At 30.0% G+C, this 13258-nt stretch overlaps 1 protein-coding gene across 7 annotated transcripts in view; it reads right to left on the bottom strand.

The window, feature by feature from the left end:
* LOC119611262 (trithorax group protein osa-like) overlaps positions 1 to 13258 on the bottom strand; it is an 82031-nt gene that overhangs the window by 20551 nt on the left and 48222 nt on the right. For all 7 annotated transcript variants that reach the window (XM_037966782.1, XM_037966784.1, XM_037966785.1 and 4 more), the window contains exons 4-5: positions 6523 to 6816; positions 2158 to 2346 (exon numbers count right to left, since the gene is read on the bottom strand). In XM_037966782.1, the coding sequence (XP_037822710.1) occupies positions 2158 to 2346; positions 6523 to 6816 (483 nt within the window). The remainder of the gene's footprint in view (positions 1 to 2157; positions 2347 to 6522; positions 6817 to 13258) is intronic.

Genomic DNA, 13258 nt, shown 5'->3' with positions numbered 1-13258 from the left:
GGTAATTTCGTTTTTAAAGCGCATGTAAAAATAAATTTAATACATATTTATCTGTTACAAAATTATAAATAAAACTACAATTTACATTTGCATGATTCGTAAATATACATTAATATTGACGTATGTTTTGTAGTCAAACTATTTAAACAGTAAATGAAATAATAAAAGGGTTAAACAACATCATTTTAAAAGAAAGCTATAAAAAAGTTGGCAACGCTATGTTTTGTTTAATTGCAAATTGTATGGCAGCACAGTATATATTCTAACTAGGTTGTCAATTGTGAGAAAAGCAGAAAATTTTGGCAAAAAAGGTGTTTTTTATTAAACTATTTTAATTTTCGAAACCTTGCCCAAAATCTATAACGAAATCAACTCTAAGTGTAATTATAATTATTTTCATCAGTGTAAATTAAAAAATAATATCTCCTCATTTAATGAAAAAGTATATATTATTGAAAAATCCTTTACGAAATACAACAAAACAAAAAAGTATACATAATAAATATGAATAAATAATTTAATACATAATACATATTGCAATAACACACAAATATGTACCCTGCCAGGAAATTTGAGTTTAATTTTGGATACATGAACTGAATAGTCACTATAAAGGCTCAATTTTATGTTTCTCAGTGCTAAGTTAAAAAATTTACAAAAACAAAATACAGTACTTTCTAATTTTGATCATAATTTTGTTAAATTTTAGTGCGTTTTAATATACTAAAAGCAAAATTAAATGATAATAAGTAGATAGAATAAAAATTTCAAAAACTAACACTTTTTAATACACTAAGAAGATAGTTTAATGCAGAATCATTCTTGCTCTCAAAATTCAGAAGGAAAAGTGTTTGCACATTCCCTGCCAACAATTTCTATCCAAATTGTAACCATAACGTTACAGCTTAATGTTTAAAACAATCTAATTTGATATAATCTGAGTGAATGAAAAGTGACCCCGTTCGGAAGAAACTGTTCCGCCTGTTTAATACTTACTTGATGTGCCCATTTCGTTTCAGTTTCAAGTCACTTTTTTATAACATAAAATTTCGTAAATGTAGTAAATTTCCAGTTTTGCCATAACAATAGAGAAGCTGGAAAGTGTTATGATTTTATACTCTTTTATGATATAAAAGCGACTTTATAATAATTTTTTTTATTTCTCCTTTATTATACTGTTTTGCACTCACTAATCCCTCACTGATGCTTATTTTATATTAAACTATGTTTTAAATATATTAAATTTTAAATTAACACAATTTATTACAAAATCTAAATTTCACAATATATCACACAACTGATCACAATGAAATAAATATATTTACTGAAATGTGCAAACACTTTTCCTTCTGAATTTTGAGAGCAAGAATGATTCTGCATTAAACTATCTTCTTAGTGTATTAAAAAGTGTTAGTTTTTGAAATTTTTATTCTATCTACTTATTATCATTTAATTTTGCTTTTGGTATATTAAAACGCACTAAAATTTAACAAAATTATGATCAAAATTAGAAAGTACTGTATTTTGTTTTTGTAAATTTTTTAACTTAGCACTGAGAAACATAAAATTGAGCCTTTATAGTGACTATTCAGTTCATGTATCCAAAATTAAACTCAAATTTGCTGGCAGGGTTTCAGTAAATATATTTATTTCATTGTGATCAGTTGTGTGATATATTGTGAAATTTAGATTTTGTAATAAATTGTGTTAATTTAAAATTTAATATATTTAAAACATAGTTTAATATAAAATAAGCATCAGTGAGAGATTAGTGAGTGCAAAACAGTATAATAAAGGAGAAATAAAAAAAAAAAAATATTATAAAGTCGCTTTTATATCATAAAAGAGTATAAAATCATAACACTTTCCAGCTTCTCTATTGTTATGGCAAAACTGGAAATTTACTACATTTACGAAATTTTATGTTATAAAAAAGTGACTTGAAACTGAAACGAAATGGGCACATCAAGTAAGTATTAAACAGGCGGAACAGTTTCTTCCGAACGGGGTCACTTTTCATTCACTCAGATTATATCAAATTAGATTGTTTTAAACATTAAGCTGTAACGTTATGGTTACAATTTGGATAGAAATTGTTGGCAGGGTATATATGTATGTAAATGCATGTAAGTTATTATACATAGCTGCCGGACTTACCTGATGAGGTGATGGTGAGGCTTGCGAAGGTTGAGGCGATGGACTGGGCGCATGACTCGGACTACTGCTAGGTGGTGGACCACCATGCTGTGTATGATGAGGTGATGCTGGCGGCAGGGGATGGCCACCAGGGCCAGGACTAGGAGCAGGTGATGAACCACCAGGCCAAGGCCGATTTGGTTCAGGATACTGCAAAAAAAAAATGAGGAAAAAAACAAATAAACATTAATACATTTTTTGTTACTGCCACAAATAAATAAATAAATAAAATGCCATAAAAAAGAGCAATGTTGTAGAAAAAAACCAAATATTTATTTAAATTAAATAAAAACGTGTTTGTGAAAAAATTGCTGCTTTTTTATCTCGTGTTTCAAATTAAAACAAAAAATTTGCAATTACATGTATTTGTTATTGTAGGATTTTTATGAATTTCTGCTTAAAAAGGAATTTATTTTATAGCATTAAATTTGTAGGGTTTTGTTTTGAGAATAGTTTTTATAAATTGTAAACTTTTATGTGTTCAGTTCTAGAAAAAATTAATGAAACTTTTTAAAATATTTACCCGTACTTTGTTTAACACATAAATATGGAAGTTTGTTTTTTATAAACATGATTTATTTATCTTTAAAGTACTTTCCCGGATATTTAAGTGTAATTAATTTTTTTTAATGCAATATGTCTTTATCAAACATAAATTGTTAACAAATTTGTCAAAAAGAAAGTCTCTTGAATACAAAAATGCTTTAATTTTAAATAATAAACTTGACTAAATCGCTTGTAAGCATCACTGAAATTTGACAGCTTTTAAAAACCTTGTCATATTGCTTTAATGGTTGGTAACAGTCCATTTTAGTTCTAGTTCAGTTCCAGATCAGTTCTAGTTCAGTTCTAGTTCAGTTCTAGTTCAGTTCTAGTTCAGTTCTTGTTCAGTTCTAGTTCAGTTCTAGTTCAGTTCTAGTTCAGTTCTAGTTCAGTTCTAGTTCAGTTCTAGTTCAGTTCTAGTTCAGTTATATCTTTTTTATATATTCTATCGCAGTTCTACTTCAATTCTACTTTAGTTCTAGTTCATTTTTTATATTGCTATTAAAGCATTGTAAAAAATAGCATTGCCAGATTGCTAAGGTTTCCTTTAGAGTTTGACAACATTGATATAAAGGCAATTTTTACAAATATAATTAACTACTAACAAGAGTAAAGAACAAAATTCAAATTAAGCACCAAAAAACGACAATGAACTTTTAAGACAAAATCACTTGCCTAGAGTACACATAGAACCTAACCGCACTTATACATATTAAACACATTGATACATACGAGTACATTTTGCAGCTGCAGGCAGGCAGCAGCAGCATCAATATAAAATCGAAAATCAGATAAATAGATGGACGGATGGATGTATAGATGACTGACTGAACGATTGTATGAATGGTGATGATAAAATAGACAAACTTTATAAGGATAATGGCTATTGCACATTAAAGTAGAAGGAAAAACATTTAAACTAACATACAATATGACAAATATATGTATGTGTTTAAACACAATATGTACATTACATTTTCATACATACATACATACAAACACAACATGTGAAAATAGTTTGGTAAAAGTATATTTACATACTTAATGTCTACAAAGTGCATCACTGCATTAACTACACACATAAAAGCAAATATATGTAAGTGTATTGACAATCAAAATACATAGATGGGACAAAAACGACAAACTACTAAACAATGCCACATTATTATATCCTTAACAACGAGAATAGTTTGATAATATTCTAAAAATATTACTATATAGCCACTTTACAAATTTTATCTCGACATGCTAACTACATTCCAACAGCTGGTATGAATGTCCACAATTTTAACTCTTTAAAAGCAACATTGGTAAGTTCTAATACATCTGGCAACTATCATTAAACAGCTGTTTAAATCGCAAATACTGAGCAGAGCGATTTTATTTAAAGTTAAGTCATACAAACGACTGATTAATTGTCTTTTTTTGTATATGAAAATTTTCATTGCAACTATTTACTGTTATATTTTTTTTTGCACTGAACAAACAGCCTTCGCATTACTATTTACTTTTACAGAAATGGGTTTGTGTATATATTTGACTAACATTGATGTGTTTGTGTCTAAATATTTATGGTCAAAATAATGCTTCGTTGTTCAATACTTTAGTACAAATAATTGATACCCACATTTTCAAACTCTTACAGAGTTACAAACACATAGTGATAGATATTCAGTTCAATTAAAACAACAAATTTCATAAAAATCGAATAAAGACATCTTAAGAAATTGATTCCAGTTCAGTTCAAATCAAGTACAGTTCTAGTTCAGTTCAGTTCAGTTCAGTTGCAGTTCAGTTCCAGTTCTGTTCTAGTTCAGTTCTAGTTCAGTTCTAGTTCAGTTCTAGTTCAGTTCTAGTTCAGTTCTAGTTCAATTCTAGTTCAGTTCTAGTTCAGTTCTAGTTCAGTTCTAGTTCAGTTCTAGTTCAGTTCTAGTTCAGTTCTAGTTCAGTTCTAGTTCAGTTCTAGTTCAGTTCTAGTTCAGTTCTAGTTCAGTTCTAGTTCAGTTCTAGTTCAGTTCTAGTTCAGTTCTAGTTCAGTTCTAGTTCAGTTCTAGTTCAGTTCTAGTTCAGTTCTAGTTCAGTTCTAGTTCAGTTCTAGTTCAGTTCTAGTTCAGTTCTAGTTCAGTTCTAGTTCAGTTCTAGTTCTAGTTCAGTTCTAGTTCAGATCTACAGTTCTAGTTCAGTTCTAGTTCAGTTCTAGTTCAGTTCTAGTTCAGTTCTAGTTCAGTTCTAGTTCAGTTCTAGTTCAGTTCTAGTTCAGTTCTAGTTCAGTTCTAGTTCAGTTCTAGTTCAGTTCTAGTTCAGTTCTAGTTCAGTTCTAGTTCTGTTCTAGTTCAGTTCTAGTTCAGTTCTAGTTCAGTTCTAGTTCAGTTCTAGTTCAGTTCTAGTTCAGTTCTACTTCAGTTCTAGTTCAGTTCTACTTCAGTACTGCAATTCAGTAACTTTTTAACTACAAAATTTTGTCGTTAAATAGTAAAAAATCGTAAGTTAACAATAATTGTCGTTATGTGGTATTCTGAATTATATTTCACCGATTTTTTTTGTTAAACATAACGAAAAGTATCGGCAATGTAACGACAAATAAAAAGTTCACGTTAATAATTTTATATTTTAAAAATATTTCAATACAAAACTTTTGACATTCTCATATTTTTCCGATATTTGTCGTTAAAATATTCTAAGGTCGTTAAAAAGTTACAGAATTGAGAATTCGTTAATGCAACCGATATTTATCGTTACTTTACGATATCGGTAGTTAAAATTAAAAAATTACAGAATTGCGGTACAGTTCTACTTCAGTTCTACTTCAGTTCTACTTCAGTTCTAGTTCAGTTCTAGTTCAGTTCTAGTAAAGTAAAGATCACTTACAGTTCTAGTTTATTTAAAGATCTGTTGCTATTCTAGCTCACTTAAAGATCTAGTTCAAGTTCCAGTTTCAATTCGATTCCAGAGAAGTTCCAGCTCATTGAAGATTAGTTCTCGATCAGCTTTAATTAATTTCTAGCTCTGCTCAAGTTCAGTTGAGTTCAGTATTTACCCAAATATGTATTAAGATGAAATAGTTTATTCCATCATTATAAAATGTTTATCTCTCTTACAAGGTAAAAGAGGAATTTTTAAAATCTAACAATCATTTGTTAACAAAATTTACATCAGCTGCAAAGTATGCAAAAAGTATATGCCAGGTCTTGACTAAAAAAAAGCAGACAAGTGTGTAGGTGGCGGTAGTGCACGATGTGATGGATGTTATAAATTCAAATAATAGCAGAGCAAGCAATAACAAAATCTCTATAGAATTTTACAATTTACAATGTACATAGTATATATTAATAATTTATTATATGACGACAAGTGCTTATAATAGTTGTCGTACGAAGTAAATGGTCAAGTTCGTTCGATAGACTAAACTGACTGACAGCTGTAGGGACAAAATGACATATAGATAGGCAGGGTGGACAGACAAGCAGGGACGACATTTAGTTTGATAAATGGAAATATGTGTAATATACGTTACTAATTTATAAATGCTAGGAAAAATTCACAATTAAACATAGATTTTTAGGCTCAGAGACAACAAATTTAGTTTAATAAATAATGTTATTATTTTTCAGTTTTTGTGGGTTTATGGTTAAAGTGGGAGTCAAATTTTGACATTTAAACTTTAATTATAAATATAAATAACTGGAATATTTTGATAGTGAATTTGTTTAATATTTTCCATAAAAAAGGATCAGATACAACTTATGTATTAGGTTTCCAGAAATTCTAAGTTCTAAAGCTTACCTGATGCGTCGTATAGGCAGTTCGATGATTTGGTCCTGTCGCTGGGCCAGGCGGTGTGGGATATCTTTGTGGATACGGTGAATATTGAGATGGTGTTGTGCCTTGATTTGAAGATTGTGGCGGCGGTGGTGGACCACCTCCACTACCGCCACCACTACCACTACTACTTTGTTGCTGCTGTTGTTGTTGCTGCTGTTGTTGCCCCGGCTGTGGTTGCTGAGGCGAACTTGGATAGGAACCTGAGTTTTGACCTTGTGATGGCGGATAGGGGGATTGACCTCTGGAAGTATTTGTCTAAAATAAAGCAAATAAAAAAAATAACAAATTAATAAACATTTTAATAATAAATTTATAAAGAAAATAGCAGCAAATTTGTTTTCAACAACTAAAAGTTCAATAATCAAAATTTAATAAGTTTCCCAGAAAAAGAAACTCTATGGAAAAAAGATAATTAAATATAAATGCCTTAATAAGGAACTATATAACAGGATAAAGAAGAATTTCAAAATACAAACATAATTTTCTTGAAAATTTAGCAACAAATACTCATACCGTTTCTGTTTGCCCCCAAAACAATAGCAAAGGAAATTTGTTGTATACACTTTACTGCTCAAAAACAATAGCAACATTATCTAAAATGTATGGAAGGCTGGCTGACTGGCAGTCAGTCAGGCAGGCAGCCGAACAGGCAAAAGTTAAAGAAGATGAGTCAAAGAACATTATATAGTAATTTAATAAATGACAGGATGAAAACCATCATCCCAACAACAACAAACCATACCACAGCACAGTGTTACAAACAACAACGACAATATTTTGATGGCGTTTTAATAAAATCGATTTAACCCCTACTCCTCTCTCTCTCTCTCCACCACTTACAAAATAGGAGAACACTGTAAAGTTAGTTTAATGGCAAATTGACAGACAAGAGGATGGGTGGTTGGTGCAGAATAATTTTGCAACAAATAACTATTTGCTACTATTTATCATTTCAGGAAAATAAATTTATAATAATCCTTTGAAATATAATTAAAAATATATTAAGGTGTTTTCAAAATGTTTCAAGTCATTTGTTAGACTGACGGTTTGGTAACGGTAATTATAAACTGGAGTATTGAGAATATTTAATGTTTATGAAGGAAATGTTTAATAAATTTTAAGTTAGTTAAAGTTTGTTTAAAGTTAAGAGATTTAATAGGTTTATTTGGTTTATAAATATACTGTGGGGAATACATTTTGAAAGCTATTAGCCTTATTTAAGAGACATTAGAAAAAATATTACAATTAATAGCAAAAAAATCATTATAAAATTTGAAAACTGTACAAAAACTGAACTAGAATTAAACTAAAATTAAACTAGAACTGAACTAGAAATGAACTAGAACTGAACTAGAAATGAACTAGAACTGAACTAGAAATGAACTAGAACTGAACTAGAACTGAACTAGAACTGAACTAGAACTGAACTAGAACTGAACTAGAACTGAACTAGAACTGAACTAGAACTGAAATAGAACTGAACTAAAACTGAACTAGAACTGAACTAGAACTGAACTAGAAGTGAACTAGAACTGAACTAAAACTGAACTAGAACTGAACTAGAACTGAACTAGAACTGAACTAGAACTGAACTAGAACTGAACTAGAACTGAACTAGAACTGAACTAGAACTGAACTAGAACTGAACTAGAACTGAACTAGAACTGAACTAGAACTGAACTAGAACTGAACTAGAACTGAACTAGAACTGAACTAGAACTGAACTAGAACTGAACTAGAACTGAACTAGAACTGAACTAGAACTGAACTAGAACTGAACTAGAACTGAAGTAGAACTTAACTAGAACTGAACTAGAACTGAACTAGAACTGAACTAGAACTGAACTAGAGCTGAACTAGAACTGAACTAGAACTGAACTAGAATAGAACTAGAACAAAGCAAAAACAAAACTAGAACAGAACTAGAACAGAACTAGAACTGAACTAGAACTGAACTAGAACAGAACTAGAACAGAACTAGAACAGAACTAGAACTGAACTAGAACTGAACTAGAACTGAACTAGAACTGAACTAGAACTGAACTAGAACTGAACTAGAACTGAACTAGAACTGAACTAGAACTGAACTAGAACTGAACTAGAACTGAACTAGAACTGAACTAGAACTGAACTAGAACTGAACTAGAACTGAACTAGAACTGAACTAGAACTGAACTAGAACTGAACTAGAACTGAACTAGAACTGAACTAGAACTGAACTAGAACTGAACTAGAACTGAACTAGAACTGAACTAGAACTGAACTAGAACTGAACTAGAACTGAACTAGAACTGAACTAGAACTGAACTAGAACTGAACTAGAACTGAACTAGAACTGAACTAGAACTGAACTAGAACTCAACTAGAACTGAACTCGAACTGAACTAGAACTCAACTAGAACTGAACTAGAACTGAACTAGAACTCAACTAGAACTGAACTAGATCTGAACTAGAGGATTATTAGGTTTTCTAAAATATTTAATAAAATATTCTTTTCATTAATCATATAATACTTTTTGTCCTTACACATTAGAGATTTATTTAAAAGTTATAATTCATAAAGAAATCATACATATAATGGAAATTTCTACACACAGAGAAAAATTTCAATCAGTTGCCATATACAATGATGAAACAACAACATAAATAGAATTTTTCAATCTCAAACAATCGAAAAGTTTAAAATAGTTAGTTAGTTAGTTAGTTTGAAAGGAGGACGTATATACATCAAATCCGAAGAAATACACCTAGGCCTCTATCGGGCCTGTTGTGCGCTCCTTAACCAGTGCCTCAGGTGGGAATCGAACCCACCACCTCCGGTCTACCAGACTAGAACACTAACCACTAACCTACCGGAGGCCACAAAAAGTTTAAAATAATTAAAGTTATTTGTTATTCAATAATCAGAAACACAAAAGTTGTTTAACATAATTTTTCTCTGTGTATTTGAAATCATTACTACTATTATTTAACATTTCTCGTTTGCTGTTATATTTTATTTGATTCGGTAAATTATACTTTGTATAACAATTTACATAATTACATACCAGTGGACGGACAGACAGAGCAGACAGACATTTTACACATTTATATTTTGTATATAAAAATAACAATAGGAATATTTATTCTTATCATTTACATATTATTAATAACAAATTTAAACAGAAAATTGTGTATATTTATTGTTAAATGGTTTTGTGCGTGTTTAAATATCCTGGAGGATAAATATGGAAAAGGCAAGGCAATCTAAGGGCCTTTTATTTAATTGATAGAGAATTCCATTTACATATAAGGAAGTGAATCTGAGAATATTGATATTAATGTATGTGACTGTTCAAAATTCTTCGTAAATTCATGAAAAATTTATAAAATTTTTGTATGAAAATTATAAAAGAAACAACAACAACAAGTGTATAAAGCATGGATTTTCATGGAAAAATCATCCTTTTACACATACCTACTGCAACAATGTATACATATGCTTTCAATTAGTATAAGTTGTATATGTAGGAATCAGTCATGGCCACTTTTTGACACTTTCAATACGATCTCAAATAACAAATTTTACAAAATTTAAGAATGATCTACCAGCTTAAGTTTTTATTCTAAAAAATTTACATTTATTTCAGCTTCACACTTGCACAAGTAACAATATATCATTATATAGATTGGCCCTCACTGTTTTTAACAACAAACACATATCTTTTTCATATATCCATATACGCAATTGCGTGTACACATGTGTAAAAGGATACAATTATATCGTTTCATTGTATTTGTATACATAGATATATCTATGTATATTTAAATATGGTATTAATGTATGTACATAAGTATGTAGAATGTAATGTATAGATAGTAAAATAATTTCAATGTACATACATACATACATACATCTACTTAACTTTTATATGTATACATGAGATTTTACCAGTATCAATAAATGTCTATATGTCTGTATGTGTGTATCTACAATTTAATCGATTTTCCAAAACCAATTCATACGTTTCATTCATTCACCCAACCATACAAATAGTCATAGATATACACAGCAAACACACAAACACACATACACATAAAAAAAAGTAAACCAAATACAGACTAATGTAACATTATATCGAAACAATATTGAACAGAAATGATAGTAGGAAAAAAATATATATAAAACAAACGACAAAAATATTAAGATTATTGAGTATTTTTCCTAGAATATTGAAAAAAATTATACATTAAGCTATAGAGCAATTTTTGATGGAGAAATAACATAGCATAATCATAGTCATTGTCAGAAGCTTGAACAAAAAGCTTTAATATTTAATAAAATTAAATTTAAAATGTTCTTATTTTGTTAAAAGAAAGTGGATCTAGTTTGAAATATAACAACTTGAAATAAATAAGTCAATAATCTTAACTACAGATCAGTCTAAAGTCTTAACTAAAGATCAGTCTATAGTCTTGACTATAGATCAGTCTATAGTCTTGACTATAGATCAGTCTATAGTCAAAACTATAGATCAGTCTATATTCTAGACTATAGATCAGTCTATAGTCTAGACCAGAGGAGCTCAATATTGCCATTACATAGCACGCGTGATAGGGTAAGAAAATTCTGCTGACGCTAAGTTGGTACACATACACTATAGGTTTAATTCTTCTTCTTTTTATAATGAGCAATATCAGTTGGTTTTCTCTCAACTTGAAAAACAAAATCAAATCAGTTGCTGATCAGCACTTGTCGAAGCGAGGTCTGTGCGCGACGTTTTTAAAATACACACAGAAATACAACAACAAAATTTTGAGAAAGCCGAATTAATGTAGGAGAACGTGAGAGAACAGTTGACAGTTTTTTACATATAGACTTTGATATACGCTGGCTGTCAAAATCCGTAATAAATATTTGACAGTTAGCATATACTTTATAGTTTGTAGTAATTTTATTCGTATACTTTTATTTTGAATTGAATTCTGTTCTCTGCTGCTTTACCAACATAAATAAAACTATGGTAATCTATGGTGGTATGTGTTTGAGCAACACTGGTCTAGACTATAGATCAGTCTACAGATTGTATAGTCTTGACTATAGGTCAATCTACAGATTGTATAGTCTTGACTATAGATCAATCTATAGTCTTGACTATAGGTTTGTCTACATTCTTGACTATAGATGAGTCTATAGTCTTGACTGTAGATCAGTTTATAGTCTTGAGTAAACATCGGTCTACAGTATTTACTATAGATCAGTATATAGTCTATAGTTTAGACTATAGATCAGTCTATAGTCTTGACTATAGATCAGTCTATAGTCTTGAATATAGATCAGTCTATAGTCTTGACTATAGATCAGTCTATAGTCTTGACTATAGATCAGTCTATAGTCTTGACTATAGATCAGTCTATAGTCTTGACTATAGATCAGTCTATAGTCTTGACTATAGATCAGTCTATAGTCTTGACTATAGATCAGTCTATAGTCTTGACTATAGATCAGTCTATAGTCTTGCCTATAGATTATTCTATTGTCTTGGCTATATATCGGTCTACAGTCTTTACTATAGATCAGTATATAGTCTATAGTTTAGATTATGCATCAGTCTATAGTCTTGACTAAAGATCAGTCTATAGTCTTGACTATAGATCGGTCTATAAACTTGAAAATAGATCGGTCTATAGTCTAGACTATAGATCAGTCTATAGTCTAGACTATAGATCAGTCTATAGTCTTGACTATAGATCAGTCTATAGTCTTGAATATAGATCAGTCTATAGTCTTGACTATAGATCAGTCTATAGTCTTGACTATAGATCAGTCTATAGTCTTGACTATAGATCAGTCTATAGTCTTGACTATAGATCAGTCTATAGTCTTGACTATAGATCAGTCTATAGTCTTGACTATAGATCAGTCTATAGTCTTGACTATAGATCAGTCTATAGTCAACACTAAAGATCAGTCTATAGCCTTGACTAAAGATCACTCTATAGTCTTGACTATAGATAAGTCTATAGTATTGACTATAGATCAATCTACAGATTGTATAGTCTTGACTATATTTCAATCTTCAGATTGTATAGTCTTGACTATAGGTCAATCTATATATTGTATAGTCTTGGCTATAGATCAATCTATAGTCTTGACTATAGGTTTGTCTACATTCTTGACTATAGATGAGTCTATAGTCTTGACTGTAGATCAGTTTATAGTCTTGACTATAGATCAGTCCATAGTCTTGACTGAGGTTCGGTCTATACTATTGACTACAGATCAGTCTATAGTCTTGACTAAAGATCGGTCTATACTATTGACTATAGATCAGTCTATAATCTTGACTGTAGATCAGTCCATAGTCTTTACCATAGATCAATCAATAGTCTTGACTATAGATCAGTCTATAGTCTATAATCTTGTCTCTTTAAAATATTGTTTAAAACAAAAACTATGGCTTTAGGTTAAAAACTAAAAAGAAGAAAAATTTATGTATTTAAACTAAAAATCGATTTATCTTAAAATTTTCTTTACAGTAAATGTAACAAACAATGAGACAGTCAGACCATCAAACAGACATTAAGGCAGTAGGAAAAAATAGTTATAAAAACCACAAAGATTATGGTGGCAACAAGAAAAACATCATTGAGCAGGAAAAACAGCTGTTTTCCATAACATTTTTTTTACACAGTTTGTGATAGTTTTCAACTGTT

This window comes from Lucilia sericata, unplaced genomic scaffold, assembly GCF_015586225.1.
Source record: "Lucilia sericata isolate MDLA Ls3-8-SP2 unplaced genomic scaffold, ASM1558622v1 Contig001399F_arrow, whole genome shotgun sequence".
Classification (NCBI taxonomy): domain Eukaryota; kingdom Metazoa; phylum Arthropoda; class Insecta; order Diptera; family Calliphoridae; genus Lucilia; species Lucilia sericata.
This window is presented reverse-complemented; position numbering and strand designations above follow the sequence as displayed.